General features: G+C 46.4%; 1 protein-coding gene across 1 annotated transcript in view; it reads right to left on the reverse strand.

Annotated features, from left to right (window-relative positions):
• The window catches only part of LOC144152724 (metabotropic glutamate receptor 5-like), a 518399-nt gene that overhangs the window by 58512 nt on the left and 441302 nt on the right, over positions 1-18585 (reverse strand). The window contains exon 7 of the mRNA XM_077684131.1: positions 9078-9324. Coding sequence (XP_077540257.1) covers positions 9078-9324 — 247 coding nt within the window. The remainder of the gene's footprint in view (positions 1-9077; positions 9325-18585) is intronic.

An 18585-nucleotide genomic window follows, 5' to 3' on the forward strand; every position in this document is an offset into this window, starting at 1 on the left:
CGTTTCTATCTGATTAACAATGCATCTCACGGGGCTACCAGTCATGTCTCAGTTGATTTGGTTGGGGGAACTGTTCGTTCAAAATAAATTAGGCCGACGTGAAATTTGAGTGTAGTTGGTCCTTAAGTGACCTCGCACAAAGGAACACGCACTGCTAGGATAGGATACGCATAGACTGCGACGGGTTCCATAGCACGAGCTTTGAATTCTGCTGGGCAACATTCTCCAGTGAGCTAGACCATTCTTCTCGGCAGTTCGCATTGTGTCGTACGCAGTCTAAACCTTCAACACAGTCGTGCACCAACCACATCGAGACCACTGCAACGCTAAGGCTACACACCCAACCTCTAGCCGTCAGACCATGAGAATATCGTGGCCACTAACAAAGACATCGTCGGTTTGATTCTCACAACAGACATTATCGAACGGACTGCCAGAAAATAAATGCAATTGAATACCAAGAAACATCGTCAAAATGATTACGGTACACAGCCAATTCGCACACATAGAATCCCTGAAAAGTGAACCGGCACAATTGAGTCACAGAACTTCCAAACATACCCCGAAGTATGTAGTTCTCAAAATCATTTCATGCACAGAAAGGTGGAAGTAGCAGCATGGTTGAATTGGACATTAATTCTTTTGCAGTCACTACCCATAGGGGAACTCGAGAGAGAGAGCAAGAGAGAGAGAGAGAGAGAGAGAGAGAGAGAGAGAGAGAGAGAGAGAGAGAGCAGGACGACTTTAAGTCAAGCGGGGAAAGTGGCAGTAAGAAATGCTTAGGTGTGTGTCATTTATTTTTATGAAGGTCAAAAGCAAATACTTTTCTGTGTACGAGATGTCCTTGCAAAGTCGAACTGCGCGTTTGGCGCAAATTAACTTGTACCCTTCTCTACAGGGCATCTCATAGCCCAGGTACAGCTACGGCCCAGAAGCTAATGAGCGCCGTTGTCATGTTGCACGCGTACCTTATACGCTAACGACGCACCTCGAGCTGTTGCCTCCAAAGGAAGTCCGCGAAAGTAGAGCAAACATGAAAATGTACAGAGAACACCTGTCTGCCCAGCCGCCTTATCGATCATTAGCAATACTCACTGCCGCCGCTAATATGCGCGTGTAGGTCGTACGGGCCGAGGGGATCACGATGTAATGATCACAGGAAATGATGACCACAAACATTATTGTATTTTTGTGTTATTTTTCTCCTGACCTTTTTTAGCAATTTCCGGTGTATGCGGCGATATCGAAAGAAAGCAGCTTCGGCCAGATTGGGAGGCAGCAGAAGTCTCCGACGCTTCATTGGAACCATGCAAAAGGAATATGGACATCGGAGCAGATAGATACGCGCTTCCCACGCCCTAATGTAATGTCACTTTGAATAAATAAGCTGAGTGAAAACTAAATTTAAAAGAAAACCGACAAAGTAAAATGGGGTTTTATAATCATTCTGAAATGTTCACACGTTGACATAAGACTTCGAAGAGAAAAGATGGGACGAACAATGACCAGTTTTTTAAATCAACGAGGCTTTCACGGGACGAGATGTGGTAACGCGGTCGCCGTGATGTGGAAAGGGCATAGCCTAGCGAGGAGGAAAGCAAGCGCCAAGCACACATGCAGCAAGTTGCATGAACGCTCGAACGAAACGCTTACATAGGCGAAGCTTTGCTAAACTACTACGTCTGGTGGCAATGTTTATACTTGTCAACATTGTTCAGCAAAAAACAAAACATTAATCATACTTGAGGCGAGATATCAATACATAAGTGATACTTGCATTGCTCTTTTAACTACAAATACATGGCTACATGATTTTTCCGATAGCAAATTAAAAAAAAAATACGCCGTGAGCAAAGAAACACCTTTCGCAGCGCCTCCCCGTGCCAGTGTTTCAAGTTCAAAAGTAACAAAGGATTCTGCAGATGGCGCGAGCAAAGGAATGCGGCAGGATTGAATTGGCGCGAACGGGAATCGATCTGCTGGCTTTGAGAGGCTGTGAAGCTTAGCCTTGCGATCAGGGAGCGCCAAGCGGCTTCGCGGTTAATATCAGCGTTCGCGACGTTAGGTGAGTGAAGCTGGGCTAATTTTTATCGGAAATCCAAAGGAAATTTGTTGAACTCTCTGTTTTTGTGTGTTCATTGCGTAGTTCCATAGACTTAATCTTTTTTGTTGTTATAGAAGTGGGGCCTGTGGCCTTGACGTTCACTTGTGAAGCTCTGAAGAACGTAAAACACCAGACGGCCGTCGCCGTCACCTCGGGAGCTACTACAGTGACTTCGCAGTGGTTAGCAATATGCGTTGATGCCATCTCAGTCTTTTTATTTTTATTTTCTTATATAATATGTTCACCTACTAAATGGTTGATTCATTGATTATGGGGGTTTAACGCGCCGATGCTACGCAGCCGATGAGGCGCGCCGTAGTGGAGGGCTCCAGACTAATTTCGACCACCTGGTATGTTGTACGTCCGCCGAAAGCTCGGACACACGGGCGTTTTCGCTTTTCGCCTCCATCCGAAAAGCGGCCGCCGCAGCCGGGAATCGAACCCGCGTCCTTAGGCCGTACTAAATGGGTCACATAGATTTCTTCTCGAGAGAAGTTCCTAGGGGTTAAACACGGTTGCAAATTTGTTAAAATAATCTTTATCCTTCGGGAATGAAACTCCATTCTTTCCCCCTCACAAAAACTGCCATTTGCGAAGGGGACACTGGAAGAAATAAATGACAGAGGACATCGATCTAGGCTTGCGTGGCGTAAGGTGCTGCCGCGATGGCGTGCAGCTGGGGGTGCTGCTGAGCTTGCTCGTGAATGCGACAGCTTCTGTTTTGGGACCCGAATGCGTAGATTCGAAAAGTAATTGGCGAACTTGTGTAATAAAGGCTATTTTCAAGGTGCAATTTCTAAATAGGACACACTGTAGTTCCCTAATGTTCATATATTAGGCCTTCAATTGAATTTGAAGAGCCTAGCGTACATTTTGGCCAGTTTTTATAGTTAGGTAACACAATGTTGGCGCCGGCATCAGTTCGGGTGGGAGAGGCATTTTGGTGGTACGATTGACAGATGACGCCTAGCTCCCCTGGAAAAGCGCTTAATGAAGCTAGTAACGTTTTTGCGTTAAAACCCACGCTAATCCACTTTGTCGCTTCTTTCGACAATCTTGGAAACATTCAGCGCTTATCTTAGCGCTTGCACATTATTCATTTTGCTTAGTGCCGTGAGTTTAAGTACCAGACGCGTTTCGCGCCCAACTGCGCCACGCTGCTAGCACTTAGTCGTTCCCGGGTAATTGTCGTACGCTTATGGTCAAAAATAGTAAAAAAAAAGTCAAACGCTTAAAGAATCAAAAGGTCCAAAGAGACAAACGATCCAATAATCACGTGTCAGTGTAATTAAAAGATGCAACAAGTCCAAAGGTCCAAAGCCAGTCAAAAGATCCAACGAGTCAGGAGATCTGACGAGTCAAAAGGTCCAATAATTCAAAACCATGTCAGAAGGTCCAATGAATTACGAGAACTTTCGGAGCCGTGGCCAGTTTTAGACTACGCCATTTCATCGTATTTTCAGTGTTGCTTTGGCTTTCATATCTGAATTTGCACTTCTAAATGTAGACGTCATGCACCTGGTGTTCCGAATTAAACCGTGGCCAATATGGGCGTTATGAACGACGGCATTCATCGAACTTGTTTTTATTTTTATTATTCTTTCAGGTTGTTCTATTTGTAGTTCATCTGTCATTGTATACCGTTACATTCGAATGATTTTGTAGTAGTTTGATTGATTGATTGATTAATTAAGCAATTAATTAATTAATTAATTAATTAATTAATTAATTGATTGATTGATTGATTTATTGATTGTGAGGTTTAACACGCCGATGCTACACAGGCACTGATTCGCGCCGTAGTGGAGGACTCCGGAATAATTTTTGGACCAGCTGGGAATCTTTAATGTGCGCCGAGACCTCGAACACACAGGCATTTTCGCTTTTCGCCTCCATCAGAAAAGCGGCGGCCGCTGCAGGGAATCGAATCCGCGTCCTTGGGCTCAGAAGCACAACGCCTCAGAGTTTTTAGTTTTGCTTCGTTATTTTTAATTTAATAGCCCAGCAATAATAATTTGTTTCATTATTTAATGCAACAAATGCGTGTAGCCATCGAATTAAGTTTAGCTGGGGCAGATGTATGTTTTTTATTCTTCAACAGCCGGCTGTGGTGACGAGGCGCAGGGGCAACTTCCGTTGGGGTTCTTGAGTTTCTCCCGAGTATTGGACACATTTTATACCAATTCTACAGGAGCGTACCGCAGCACCTCGCGCTTAGCTTTCCCTGTCATGTATCTCAGTATTTGTAATCACAAATATTTTCTTGGCAAAGTTGTTCAGTCTTGGGATCTCGTGTGTTCTACTGATTTTTTTTTTTGTGTGTGTGAAATTGTAACTAGCGTTCGGGGGCCCCTTTAAAAGTTTTCCGAATGCTATACTCTCTAAACCTAATCCATCTTCTTCCAACGCGTAACACAGCATCCGCGGTTCCTCGTCCCTGTAAAGTAAAATAATTCAGTCTCCACCTAGTATGTCCGATAACCCAGGCACACCCTCTCAATTAGGTATACTGCGTAACATTTGTTATTTTACACAAAAGAGGTGTTATGAGAAATATTTATTCAAACAGAAACGCACAGTTACTGGTATCGTTCGATGAACAGGGGAATGACATAAGGGAGACTACTTATACACATACACGACTTACATTTGTATGTATTGTGACGTTGCCAAGAAATGTGCAAGGTTCTTTCAGTAAGCAAAGTTAATTGGAGCGAACCTGTGCTGCGCAATTATCAAGAAGTAAACACAAGCGTTGGTGAAGCTCCCAAGAAGGCGTCACGCACAGTCGAGTGTCGTCAAATAGAACGCCGCGGGGTTTGCCAGGACAGCATTTATTTCGCAGCACTATTCTTTGCCAAACATCGAATTAGATCGAGAACACTGTTGGTCAAAGAAGAGAAGCCTAGGCTAATGACTACAGGGGGAAAGCCTCTCCCTTTGAAACAATGTTTCCCGGCGCGGCACACGACAAAAAAGAGCAAACCCCTCCCTATCTCAAAACAACTGTGATAGCCTGGCGCGGCAAGGCACTGGTACAAAAAGGAAAACGTGTTCTCGGTAGTATATACACAACTGATGCACCACTTACATACACACAGAACTTATATACAGAGACGCGTTAGAATTTGAACTATTCGAAATTACGCCATGGCTATCAGCTTCTCTTTACGGGTGAGGGCGAATCTTTCGCCCTGTATGGGTCCGAACCCCGCAGTTGCTCCACGGTCCGTCTCGGGTTTCTGGTTTCTCGGAGATCTTGGCTGTCTGTTCTTGGATCTTTTACGTTGCCGTTGGGCTTGATGTGATTTGTAACAGCTTGGACCACTGGACTCGGACCTTTTGACTCGCCTTAGCCGCGTCAAAAGGTCCACAGTGAGTCAAAAGATCCAGCGAGTCAAAAGATCCAACGAGTCAAAAGACCCGATATTGGACCTTTTGCCTCGTTGGATCTTCTGACTCGTTGGACCTCTTGACTCGAAACCGTTGTCGTACTGGAGCGCCGTAAACCAGAATACCGCAGGGCGGCAGGCAAGGAGGAGACGGCACGCTTGCGCCATGAGGTTTCATAAAAGAGTTCAGCTCCCTTCTGGCGAGTGTGTCATTCTAAATGACTTCACTACGTGGGCGAGGAGAAGGGGCAAAAAGAGTTCCACTTCAGAATGTACTTACCTAACCACGCGCGCGCACTTCACTCTATGAAATTGAGGACGTACCGTACATATTCCAGACTTCCAATCACAATTACCTTTCAACGTGTTTAGGTAAGTAGAAGATGGTTATGGCTGTTTTCGAGGGTGGTATGCATTACACTAGTCAAAACTTACACGGAGCTGAGTGAGCATAAACGACATGTTCTGGGCTAGTTTGAAATAAATATGATAGTTAAAAAAAATAACGAACAGGGTGAGGCTGGCAACGACACGAATGCCTGTGCGGTAAAGTACGTAGGCGAAAAATTTAAACGCAAGAAAAGCTTAAAACACTAAAATTTACCTAGCAGTGACTCAAGCTCACCGATGTCGGGAAAAAGAGCTAGAAATTGCGAGACTAGTCGACCGAAAGAAAACAATAGCGAGAACAGGGAACAGAAATACAGCGATGGCTTCGCGCAGATGGCTGGCAAGAAATAACAAAAGGAAAAATGCGGAGGGAAGGGCAGCGGCGCTTCAGGCAGCGCAGGAGAGGAACGATAGTGAAATCTCGCCGGGCACACATTGAAAATCAAAACTGATCTGAAAGCAGATCGCGTCTTTCAACACACAAACACTCGCGCGCGCAGACGCGCAAAGCACACCACATACAGACGACACATAAAGTCCGAACGACGCCGCCACCGAAGGAGAGTGGGGGAAGCCATCGATCGAATGCTTTGCTACCGGGATCGCGGAACGACGAACAGAAGCGAAGGAAACCCACCAACGAGGGAGGCGGCTGACATTGGGAAGAAAGAGAAAACGGAGAGTAAACGCAGCAACAGGGTAACAAATATCCGCAGGCAACTTGCCAGAAAGAGAGCACGAGTGAAAGTGGAGAGGTACATACACCAGAAAGAAGGGGAAAAAAAAGAAGGTTGATATCTTTTGGTCCGACTGTATAATTTATCGCCCTTCTGAGAAGCTCCCCACGATTCAGTATTTTTCGATAAATTCAATGCACGGAATGTACTGGTTTATAGAGGCCGTCAAAAAATTGTTCTTGGGTTTGATATTTTTCTTGTTTGCACCACGGGATGCCTTAGGAGCTTCGTGTCGTTTGCTTACGGAGAAAGTTTGGCCCATCACGCCGTTCAGCGGGGAGAAAGAACATGTGTCGATAAATTTCAATGTGGGTGACTTTAAATAAGACGCGAAACGGCACGAATCTGGCAAGAATGGTTTGTTCTCTTAGCATTGTTTTTTTTTTTTTTTTGGGAAGAAGGTGCCTCATTATTACAAAGCACACGCGTACCGTGTGTTAGCTTTATGCTTCTGAGCATTTTTATGCACCGGGAATGGTGTGCAGGACTCCTGATACAACATCAGTTTATCGATATTAATGATCCACGAGCGCATAGTTTATTTTATAAATGCTAAAACATGCATGTACCTTTAATGAAGACAGTTGGAAATATCTCAGCACCCTTACCGTTTATAACATTTATGGTTGCGTCTACTCAATTCTGTCCGTCGTAGTACTAGCTAATTAACCATACTAATTAACCATCGATGTACATTTTCTCACTTCGATGAAACTGTGAGCGAAATAAACTTCGATCTTTGATATTTGATCTTACAGTCACAAACTACACTCGGGCGTCTTCTTTATAAGCGGAGGACTCCGTCTCAATCCCCAACGACAACAGTGGTGTGCAAAACCAATAGATTTACCCCATTTGTTTATTATTTTATGTGAACATTTATTGCACAGGACGCTTCCCGGTCTTGTACATTGTTTTTTGAACACGCCGGGAAGCTATGTACCTGCGTAATAATTTCTTTCCGACCTCCTTCGCACTGATTTTCGCCTTGCCCTCTAGTGGAACTAAAACAATGGCCCTGCCTTCGCGTTTAATCCAACGGTTGCTTTTCTAAACATTTTATTTTGAGGAGGGGGGGGGGGGGGGGCATTTAAATTTGCTTTTCAATCGCGAGGTAGTCCTCTCCTGCTGCACCTTCTCTTCGGGGAGGATAAGGGCAAAACGTGGCTCATTAGCCCCTCATTGGCGTGGAAAAGTTGATGGTCCATTTATTCGCGTAAATTATCCCTACGGCAAGCTTTTGGCTTTGTTTAAGTGACCTGCAGAACCAACCGACACAAGTACTGCTTATATAAAGCCGTGTAGTTTTTTGTTTGCTCTTTTCTCGCGCACTAATCTCCCGTCTCTACCGAGGCTTAGTTCGTAGCTCGGGTTCCGTGCGATTGGTTAGCCTAAATTCCCGGCGAACACCGGATTAGGCGAGACGAACAGACAGCGCGGCGTAAGCAAGTGATCGTTCTGCCCACTGGCCATGTGCCTTCACCGGTTCCTGTTGATCCCTAATTACGCATTCCACGGACGAACGGGACCCGCCGTTAGCTTTTGCGCTTGGCCCTACCGGTATGGCGAAGTTCTCTCGTCTGGCGCGGTAATCCTAAATAAAAAGAAACCCTTCTTCGACAGGCAGAAAGTATTCATAGGGGTCCCGGTAGTCAGGAGCTGGATGTGCATTTATTGGCGGGACTAATTCTAACAAAACGGCGGGCCGACGCGATGCGCATTGCGCTATCTTTCTTCTCCCAGATAAGCTGGCGGCCTTTTCAAGTTCGTCCTTTTGCAAAGGCAGGAACAACGAGAGCGGTTGGTGACAACAATCAAGCATGGCGTCCAAGCATTTAAGCCCACCAGGGGAATTTAAGAGCGGGATAGCCACCGCACACCTGTAGTATTCAGTTTCTCTTGGTCTCCACGTCTTAAGTGTCCAGTTTTGGTGAGGAGGAACCCCCGATGTGAGTTCCGCTTCGCATCACAATCCTTTAAGAATGCAATAAGAAATTCGCAACTACTTAGAATACAACGACAGGGTATGGGTGCATTGATAAACACAAAATCGCATGTGTACTCCTACGCACTTTTTCTGAATCCACTCTTGACTAAAACGCAGAGCGGATACGATGCCATTGTCCATACTGGGGAGTTAAATCTTGATTTCGCTTCTCATCGCACAGGAGGATCCGAAAGCAGGGCTATTTTCTAACTACACCGGCTACACTACAGCTGTCAGGATGACGCCCTATGCACTATTATTGGTGAGTCGAGCTTACACTCAGAGTAGCTAGTGCAAACTGAAAAAATGACCCTGCCATATCTACTGAGAGCCGCCCTCTCTTCGCCTCACTTACCTAAAAAGTTGACCTCGAGGGTAGAACGACTACGAAAAGTCTCGGCGTGCCTACGAGCATGCACACGCGGCCAATGTTTCTGCTCTGGGCGAGAGAGAAGGGACACACTTACCTGCCGAAAAAGATGTACTTTCCGGCCACCTTGAGCCTGTCGGTGGCGTTGATGAGCGCACGCACGGTGAAGCCCTCGCAGAAGCAGACGACCACGCGGGCCGTGCCGAGCTTGTCGATGCTGCGCACCACGTTGTCGTAGTCGGCGTCGTCAGCGTCCGTCGGGATCGCGTGCGAGTTGGCCACGCAGATGCCGGCGTCCTTGGCGCGGCTGGTGAACTCGTCGATGCCGTTGTAGCCGTAGTTGCCTGCACAGAGAGGGCAAGAGGCGCGGATAAACGGCTAGACCATAAACAGCGACAACAGAAATGTAAGGTAGCATACACACGTGTGCGGTTGGTGTTTTTGCTCTCGTACGAAAGCCATGCAGAGACGCAAGTTTCGTTGAAATATCGAGGCTTGGGGTCAACGTGAAAGACTTCAAGGCAAGCCACCTTGACATCCAGGCCATTATAAAGGACCGCGTCGACATATGTTCCATGAGGCGTGGTCGACACGTAAGGGGATTATCTGCCACTCACCCAAATACAGCGTCAAATTCGTCCGTATTTCACTTCTGTGTACATACGGCGAAGGGGCAGAGTGGCAGAGGAAGGACGTGTGCTGCTGGACTTCGCGCTCGACGCCAACATTAGGCGGGTGAAGTCGCATCCATAGCTCAAGTATATTGGCCGTGAGGCCCACCACTGGAGAGGCCGGCGCTACGATTGTTTTGACGTCACTTGTAGGATCACCGTTCCTATCTTGCTGCGTAGTTGGCTTGCAGCGCGTGACACTTCACTTAGGAAGCGCGTTCTAAAATTATTTTCGTGTTAATTTCCCTCGTTTGAAGTTAATTCTCAGTGCGTCAAGCGCAGTTCGACCTAATGGTGACTGTATAACCGTATCAACTGTGGTAGATTATCCGCAAACACCATGAGCGTGGTGGTGTATGACGTATGCAACCGAAGCGTAAGCAGCGGCTTGTTTCCCCGATCAACAATGTGGACTACGACGATCGCCGAGTGAAGTTTCTAGATTTCCATTGTTTGAAAAAAATGTATAAAGCAGGAAATCGTGAAGCGTTAACTGCTCGCAGAAGCACACGCACCCCCCGTTCCTGCCCGCACAGCCGACGGTGCGGCTCGAACCGACGCAGGTCGCGGCAGCAACAACTTGTCGCCGCTTTTTAAAATCACACAAGTCGTGGAAAAGAAGTTCCAGATTGGTGAAAGTGAATGTTAGTGTGATGAAAAATTCTGATAGGTAGTGTCATCAGCTGTGGTTTTCAAAGCGATGCTCAAATATCTGCCGCGATTTACGCCGACCGGCCGCGGAGGTCGGTCCCGGCAGCGCCGGCCCGTTCACGCACGGTGCGGCGAGCGACCGAAGGATCGGCCGAGGCCATGCAGGTATCTTGATCGTCGATCGCTTCAACGGAAATCACCGCGCTTACAGAGTTCCCAGCGCGGTGAAACGTTCTGTTAGGGACTGTCACTCGCAACTCTAACGGCGATGAAATATCTGCTGCAACGCCAAGCCTAAAGTTCCCTATATCCGATTACGTGCATCCGAAGCCGGCTGCGAGCTGGTGGCGAAGGCCCTCCCGTCGCGCACGCGCGTGTTGCGTTTCGGTTCCTCTAACTTCTTGGGGGCCTTCAACGCTCAGTTCTCCTACTCTAAATATACCCATTACCCGAAATCATTAACGACGTGTTTTGCCTCGGACGCAGCCACGCCTTCTGTGAGCAGTCGTGGGTTTCAAAATTGATGCTTGAGAAATGCCGGCTCACTGTAAACATACAAAACACGCTGCAATTATAAATTACCACGCCGAGTACATAATGAAAACTAAATATAGCCTTGTCCGAACCCACTCGAAGGCGTTAAAAACTCGCGTTCATACCGTTCATACATTGCGGACAAGTCGCGAAAAGTAAACATCAGCCGTGCAGAGTACAGGCTACGGTAGTGATCGTTAATCAAATCCGGGCATGACTATAAAAACATCGTAGGGGAAATAGGCGCTGATTAAGCCAAACTGCAGACCATAACAATACTTTTAAGCATGTGCGGCGAAGCAATCTGATCACCGTTCTCGCGTGATTCATTTACCAGGCAATACGAGCAGTTCGCGCGGTGAGATCATAAGTGAGCGACGCGTTTCCGTCGCTGTTACAAGGTGTTTGCTTGCACACACATGTCCCGTCAGAAGTATTTCATAATGAATTTACAGCGTACTTTTCTCGGCATCAATTGCATCGTCCTTGGCGTTAGCTGACTGCGTATGTAAGAGCTGTGGGTCGCGAGGGTAGCAACTACCTAAACGCGGTGGTGTCGCTGGGAACAAGCGCGTCGCTGATTGCTTGCCCGAATTATTTGGTTTACAGGCAACTTTTTTGGTAATTTGCATCAAATCCACAAGGAGCGGGTGAGACGGTGGCCACAAAAAAAAAAAAAAAAACACGCTTCCGCATACGCACGGGAAATGTGTTGCAGCAGACGACAACACGATTCGGCGTCCTACAAGTGACGTCACTCGTAGGTGGCGCCACGGTATGTCCTCGAGGCCAATAATCAGCAAAGGGCTCTGAGTCTCAGTTCAAAAAAAGACAAATAGCAACGTTTGATAGGTGGCCTTGCCGTCACCACGAATTAAAATGTGAAGTACCTAGGCACGTCATCGTCTCTCCATCCACATGGCGTACCATGGTAAAGTGCCACTGATAAAGCTTTTGTTGTAAAAATTGGTCGCCTCTTCAAACAAACCTACTTAGGCGTGATATTGCTGTAGTATTTGTATATTGTACATAAATTATCGGTGATTCCGGCTAATAATTGTGAAATACTTACAAAAATGCGTGGTTGCACTACTTGGGCATCGATATGACGGCGACTTTAAATGACACCGCGAGGAACTATTGACGTTCTCTACAAAATGATCGCGGGGACGCCTTCTGCCTTGCTACTGCGTTATCAGGCGGTCAATAACGACAATGAGATACATGCTATCACACAGTCGAGCTTTATAGTTTTCGCAGCTTAAGCCGGAATTGAGCGAGAGTCTCGTCGAATTAGGCAACTAAGCCATGAGCGCACAAATAAAAAAGAACCAGCGCTAACTTCAAACCGCAAGTTTAATTAAACGCATGATGTGATCGTTGTCGGCACTTCTCCGACAGTACTGTGTCTTTCCCTGGCTTCTTGCAGCAAAATAGCACAAAGCAAGCAGCATTGATAACCAACAGGCCTCAGTACCGTCCTGTTGCGTAAATAATATTTTCGGACTTACCACTTGTAATTTAACCGACTATTTGCTGAGGACAATTAACGTTACGTAATTTGCCAAACGTGAACGGCACCGGCATCCTGTTTTAAGTACCCAGCGGATGTTTTGTGCGCACCATGCTCAAATTTAAACGGTTACATTTCCCCACTCTTCATGGCCAAATTTTTTTTTAGCTTAAGGAACCTATTTGGGCTCACAGACGGACAGCTAAGCTTAAAACGAATTAAAATATTCAAATTCATTTTTTCTAGGGGTAGTTACTGTTCCTGGTTGAAATGGTGTCTCAACAAATAAGTGAGCTAAAATGCTTTCGTTTTTCTATTTGTTTGATTGGAATGACACGCAAAATTCTGGTTAAAAAAATGTCTTTTCAACATATGCTTCGGCGTTACTTTTGATAAAGAGAAATCTAAGTAAGAAAGCATACACGTCTTATGGAACACAGCACCTTCAACTGAACAGCGTATATTTACACCCTTCGTTATAAACTAAATTCTAAGCACTAAACGGTTATAATGATAATAAGAGCAGAAATATTTTTCTGACTAGAACGTCCGTGTTAAAGGCCAACTGCAGTCAAAATTTCAGCCTCCTGAAAACCTTATTCCCGTATAGTCTGCGTAAAAAGACTGCAAGATACAAAATACGACAACTGAATTTTCCATACACGCGGCGCGAGCGACCATCAAAAATCATAGATTACTAAACCGAAATTGAGAAAAGCGCGGCCATTAGGGCCAGGCTGAAGTGACGATCAAGCCAACCCAGCCGGCAAGCGAGCGGCCACATGCGGCCGGCCGGCCGGGGCAAACCTGCGCACAACTTTTCGCCCTCGCCGAAGCCCTACGAGAAGCGCGCCCAGTGGAGATCGACTTGTACTGCTGGCTGGTCGCAGGAAAAAGCGTAGGGTCGGCTGAATGTCACTTCCGCTTCATGGGTGCTTGCGCGATGCGCCGGAAGGTGCAGCGTCGCCTGCGACGAAGCTATTCTAACCGTTTCTAACTAATTGACAACGCATTTGACGGGGATACCAGTCATGTCTCAGTTGGTTTAGTGGTACATACTGTACGTTCAAAGTAAATTGACAGAAGTGCGGTTGGCGTTCACCTCTTCGATAGACAAAGACGTATATTTACAAAAAAAAAAACGAAGAAACAGTTTGAAAATCTTCGTAGAGACACCTTTTGCAGTGCAATTTATTCTTTCAAGAAGCAACAAAGTAAATTTTTCAATAATCTCCTAATTTGGAAAATAGCCACAAGGAGTTGCTTCCTCCTGGTCTTGTGTAACTAGCCAATGGTAAGGAGCCAGGCATTGCTGCCAGTATTTGTTCATGTGAGAGCAGCAGAATAAACAACAATTCTAATTTTAAAAAAATCTTAAAATATATTTTTTTCCTATATTTCGTCTGCGGCATGTGAGGTGTGACAACCTAAAATTTAAGAACCGAGCTAAGAAATGTTCGGTTCTATTTAATCTTCGTACCGTACACCTCCTACCTCCTCGCCCGCGACAAGAACTATCTCGCATTTCTAATGATAAGCTGCTACCGACTATGTGTCAAAACGAAACGTTCTCTTTCTTTTCGACGCGTGGGCTTCAGTGTCCCGTCGCTCTTTAATATACCGAGAAAGCGGAGTCAGGGCACATTTACGTCACTTTTACCTGATGATAACCATTCCTACCTCAAACAAACGTTGCTTTTCCTCTTTACTTGCGCGCCAAGCCTTCATAAACAGTTTTTTTTTTCACCGTTGCTCCGAATATCTCGCATCCCTGCTTCTCGTCCTCGCAGTAGTCGAGGGAGGAAAGGAGAAGACGAACTCGAGGCGCCACCGAAGCAGCGCAGTGACAACTGCATCCTAGAAAGAAGGGCGGTAAATCTGCGAGCGACGTCCGCACCCCACGGCCCGGTGATGGCGGCCGCTCAAAATATACGGTGTCCGGGGAGGCAGGGAAGAGGGCCAGGGAAAATAATAAACTGCTCAGCAAACGATACCACCCCGGTCTTCATCGCGCAACAGAAGACCGCTCGATATGAGCTTCTCCCTCGCTCGTATACGGTGCGGGCTGCGACGCACAGCAGTGATTTGTGGACCACCGAGGGAGAGGAGGAAGATTTGGAGCCACGAGCACCAAAGCGGAATCAAGTAAAACCTGGGAACGTGTCTTCATGCTCTCTCTCTCTCTCTCTCTCTCTCTCTCTCTCTCTCTCTCTCTCTCTCTCTCGTTTTCTCAATGTTCTCGTTCACTCCTTTTTGTCCCCTCTCCCGCCGGGTGAAAGCGTGTTCTGCCGCCCCACGTGCCGGCGCCCCGAACCTAAACGGCAGTTGGCTCGAGGCCAGAAAAGACAACGACCGTCGGTCCATTAAACGCCTCTTCCAGGAGGGTTCCCCAGCAAACGCGGATGTTGGTCAGTTTTCTCTCCCAGAGCAGCCGCCGCCTGTCGGCTGGCTCCCTCAGTCGCTCGTAGTCTAGGCAGAGAAACCGAACCGACTGTTTATAGGGGCCGCCGAAAACGCGCGGGAACGTAATACGGTGAGGGAGTCCATTTATTTGCATGTACGATTTTAAGACTATAATGAGCCACAATTTATGACGCACTAAGAAAATGATTGTCTTCAGTTGAATTGTCTGCCCAATTTCTAAATGCAGTAGATAAGTGTGATATGAGTTGGTTTTATTAAAAGTTCATTACCTCTTAGGATACGGATATAAATAAGCAAATCTGCGCAAAAAAAAGAAACAGCAAAAAAAATTACGCCCATCTCCCCTCGCGGGAACTCTGGTGTGATGCGATGCTGAGGGGGGTTCAAGCGCAAGCGGGAAGCAACCGTCGACCGAAAGGCCGCCGGAGAGCGAGCGGCACACCGGTTATATGCGCAGCGCGCCCGAATGAGAGGAGACCGCGGAAGAGAGAGTACTGCACATGCGCCGGCGCCAGTGTGTCTGCCGCGGCTATGACGCAACACAATCCAACACAATCCACTTTAATCCAATCCAATTCAATCCCATCCAATCCAAGCCAAGCCAAGCCAAGCCAAGCCAAGCCAAGCCAAGCCAATCCATTCGAATCCAATCCAATGCCCCTCGCAAGAGAGGGGCATCGGAGAGGAGAGGGGGTGAGCGGCGGAGAGCGCAGCTCGCGTGGCGAGGAGAATGGAGGAGGGGCGGACGACAACAACGCCGACGACACTGCATGGACAAGGCGAGCGAATGAGATGCAGTCGCATCTAATACCCGTGATGTGTGTCTCGGTTCTAAACTTTCAATCTTCTGGCCAATATCGTCACAAAATGTCGAAAGTATTGCAAAAAGTCATTCACCCTTCCCCCGTCCCTTACCCCCAACACCGAATTCACGCTATTTGAAAAGGGCTGTGAGCGTCCGGAGTCGGAGTCTCGTTTTTGTTTTATTCCTCAACAAGACCCTCGTCCCACATAGAGGAAAGCTGCGTCTACGCAAACAAAAAATACAGACTGCATAAACTTTCAGCGCATATAACTAGGAACGCCTCTCCTTGATCGCCGTTGTACGGTTGTACGTGTAATTATTTGTGGTGAACGCACCAACGTTAATGAACTGCAACAAATGATTACCACGAAAAACAGAAAATCCGGCTCGCTACGTAAACGCACGAGGCGTATTACTGAGGTGAAGGAGTCTTTGTTGACCCCATTCGAAATATCCCGATGCTTTTTTGATTAACAAGTCCCCGTAAACCAGTCGACAGCGAGCAGCTAGCAAACCTCAGTCCTGGAAATATGCGGGGCACAAACCGGAAAAATTATCGCGGAGACGGGGGAAAAAGCAGCAAGGTTTGGAACGAAAGACCGAGAAAGCTGGAGGGATGGAGAACACAAATTGGGAGGGAGGGAAAAGAGTTCGGGGAGACAACTGGGGAACGGCGCGCCAGAGCCGGGAACAATGGCTGCTCCCGACGACAAAAGGACCGAGCTGCCCAGAGCTCTTCATCTTCTGCGGACGCTGGCGAGCATCGGGAGATATTGAAGAACAAAAGATTAAAAAAAGAGTAAGTCAGATCTTGAAAAGATGAGTTGAGCCCGGCAGACAGGCTTGAGCTGAGAAAAGCCGTGGGACAGGATGAAGTGACGGTTAAACAAGCGCTAAGCCATGAAGTAGGACTGGAGACTGCACATGACGTCCGCGATGAAAAGATGAAAAGGAAACAAAAAAGAAACACAGAGCAGCTATGGTCCGGACTTCCAACCGTCGCCACTGTTCTGTGCCGTGTTGCATCATCTGTCTTCCTCTTGTTGTTTTCTATTTTCTTTTGTGTCAGCATTTCTGTGTCTGAACTACATAGTGGACGGACGGCAAGCAGGGTGCCAGTTTTCCCTTTTTTGTGCGGTAATATTAGGAAAAAATTGATTAGAGCGCGAAGCAAAGATAAGAAAGAATAACGCCTTTTTCTCCCTCGCACACGAACAAACGAGCTGATGGTCTTACTGTGTTCTTTCGTTCTCAGGTGAATGGGCAACTGCGGTTTCAACGCAAGAAGAAATTCTCTTTGCAGAAGCGGAAAGCACGGCTTTGTGTCGGGGCCCGGAAATAAGGTGTTCGCATTGACCTAGGGAAAATAAAGATTGCCCCTGTTCTCATACTTAACGTAGCTTGGTGGATTTCCTAAAAAGTAGTTTCTTCTTTAATATTGCCGAATGAAAAGAATGTAGCGGAAAAACGAAAGGAAATGAGCTCCTTGCCTCTGAGTACCATCGTTGTCTCTGGGACGACGAGAAACAAGATGGGACTTTTGAACCCTGTTTTCGAAGTTTTAGGGGTCGTCTTCTGAAACGGCACTAATAAATCCATCGAGCTAGATAAATCATAGTAAATGCGGAAGGAGAGAATTCAAGCGCGAATGTTGAGGTCGTATATTTTTATCTGCCGTGACGCCTAATGATCTTTACTGAAAATACACCTGAAAGGAGATGTTTTCTAGCGTAAAACTAGCGCTCTAATGAGGACCCTTTGGACGGAAACTCCTTTACTTGTAACCTGAAAATGTACACATACGTGTACACTTGTTCTGAACTGGATTCGGAAGCCTTGCGTGAAATGAATCCAAACTCTTAAGAAAGTTTGAAGAATCCCATCCCATAAAAGGGGATATATCATTATATTTTTGTTCTTCCTCGTCAACTTCAAGCTAAGAAAGAGAGGGGGAGACTGGAAATAACCGCCTGCCGTACAAAACAAAAAGCATGCCTCTCAGTGGCTTTTCTAGTTTTTTTTAGTTATGAAGGGATGATTAGGAATACATGTATAGAGCTCGAAAGAACGACTTAAATTGGGGTTGAAAACAAATTAGGCTTTTAAATTGAGTTTATGGTGTTGTGACCTAATGTAGTAAGGTTTAACGTAATTAGGTTAAAATAACGTAACGTAAGGTTAAACTGAGGTTTAACGTAGGCATTTTTTATCTAATTATTCAAAATATACATAAAGGCCATGACGTGGGATGGTATTACACAGGGGGTGGGCGACAGAGCGAAAAATAAAGCAATAATTCGTGGTGAAAAAAAAGAAGAAAAACACGCAAAGGACACTGTGTAGAAGGACCCGTAAAGGCAAATTTGTGGAAGTAAAGGGGCAGAAATACACACTCCATATTATAGATAAAAAGAAAATAAAGAAACAGAAGCATGGAAATAAAGTAATTAGCCGCCTTTATCATTTTAGCGACGAAGGTGTCTACCCCAACACTCTTTTTTCCTTTTTTAGTTAAATTAAAGTTGATCTGATTATTTCAGATTGTTTAGTACTTAATAATACTTCATGAAAAAAGAGAAGACCGTTATTGTCCGGAGCTGTGTCAGGAGTAGAATACTGTAGGGTTTAAGCAACAAGCTTGTGTATACGCGAAGTTCCAGAAAAGCCTTCCCGGCTGCATCTCTTGCGGATGTTTACCCCACCCCCCCTTTCTCCTCCCCTCTCGCGCTAGCCGCGGCAGTGGAGGAACCGTTAAGGGAGCCGATTGAATCAAAATTCTAGATTAGCAACAAGAGAAAAAGGGGAAGAAGATCTCTCCCGAACGCAGAGTGCTTTGAAGCTGCTTATCAAAACGAACAAAAAAAAATAGAACCACAAGAAAACTTGAAAGCTGCCTCCTGAAATCAGATTATCCCACGGGACCAATGCGGATGGTGTACGTACAACTTCTGTCTCGATCGTGTGCTGCGCACGTAGGGCCAACGCACTTTCAAGATTTGTCGTGCGT

The sequence above is a fragment of the Haemaphysalis longicornis genome, unplaced genomic scaffold, assembly GCF_048455015.1.
Source record: "Haemaphysalis longicornis isolate Haplotype H1 unplaced genomic scaffold, Haemaphysalis longicornis Haplotype H1 scaffold_9, whole genome shotgun sequence".
NCBI lineage: Eukaryota > Metazoa > Arthropoda > Arachnida > Ixodida > Ixodidae > Haemaphysalis > Haemaphysalis longicornis.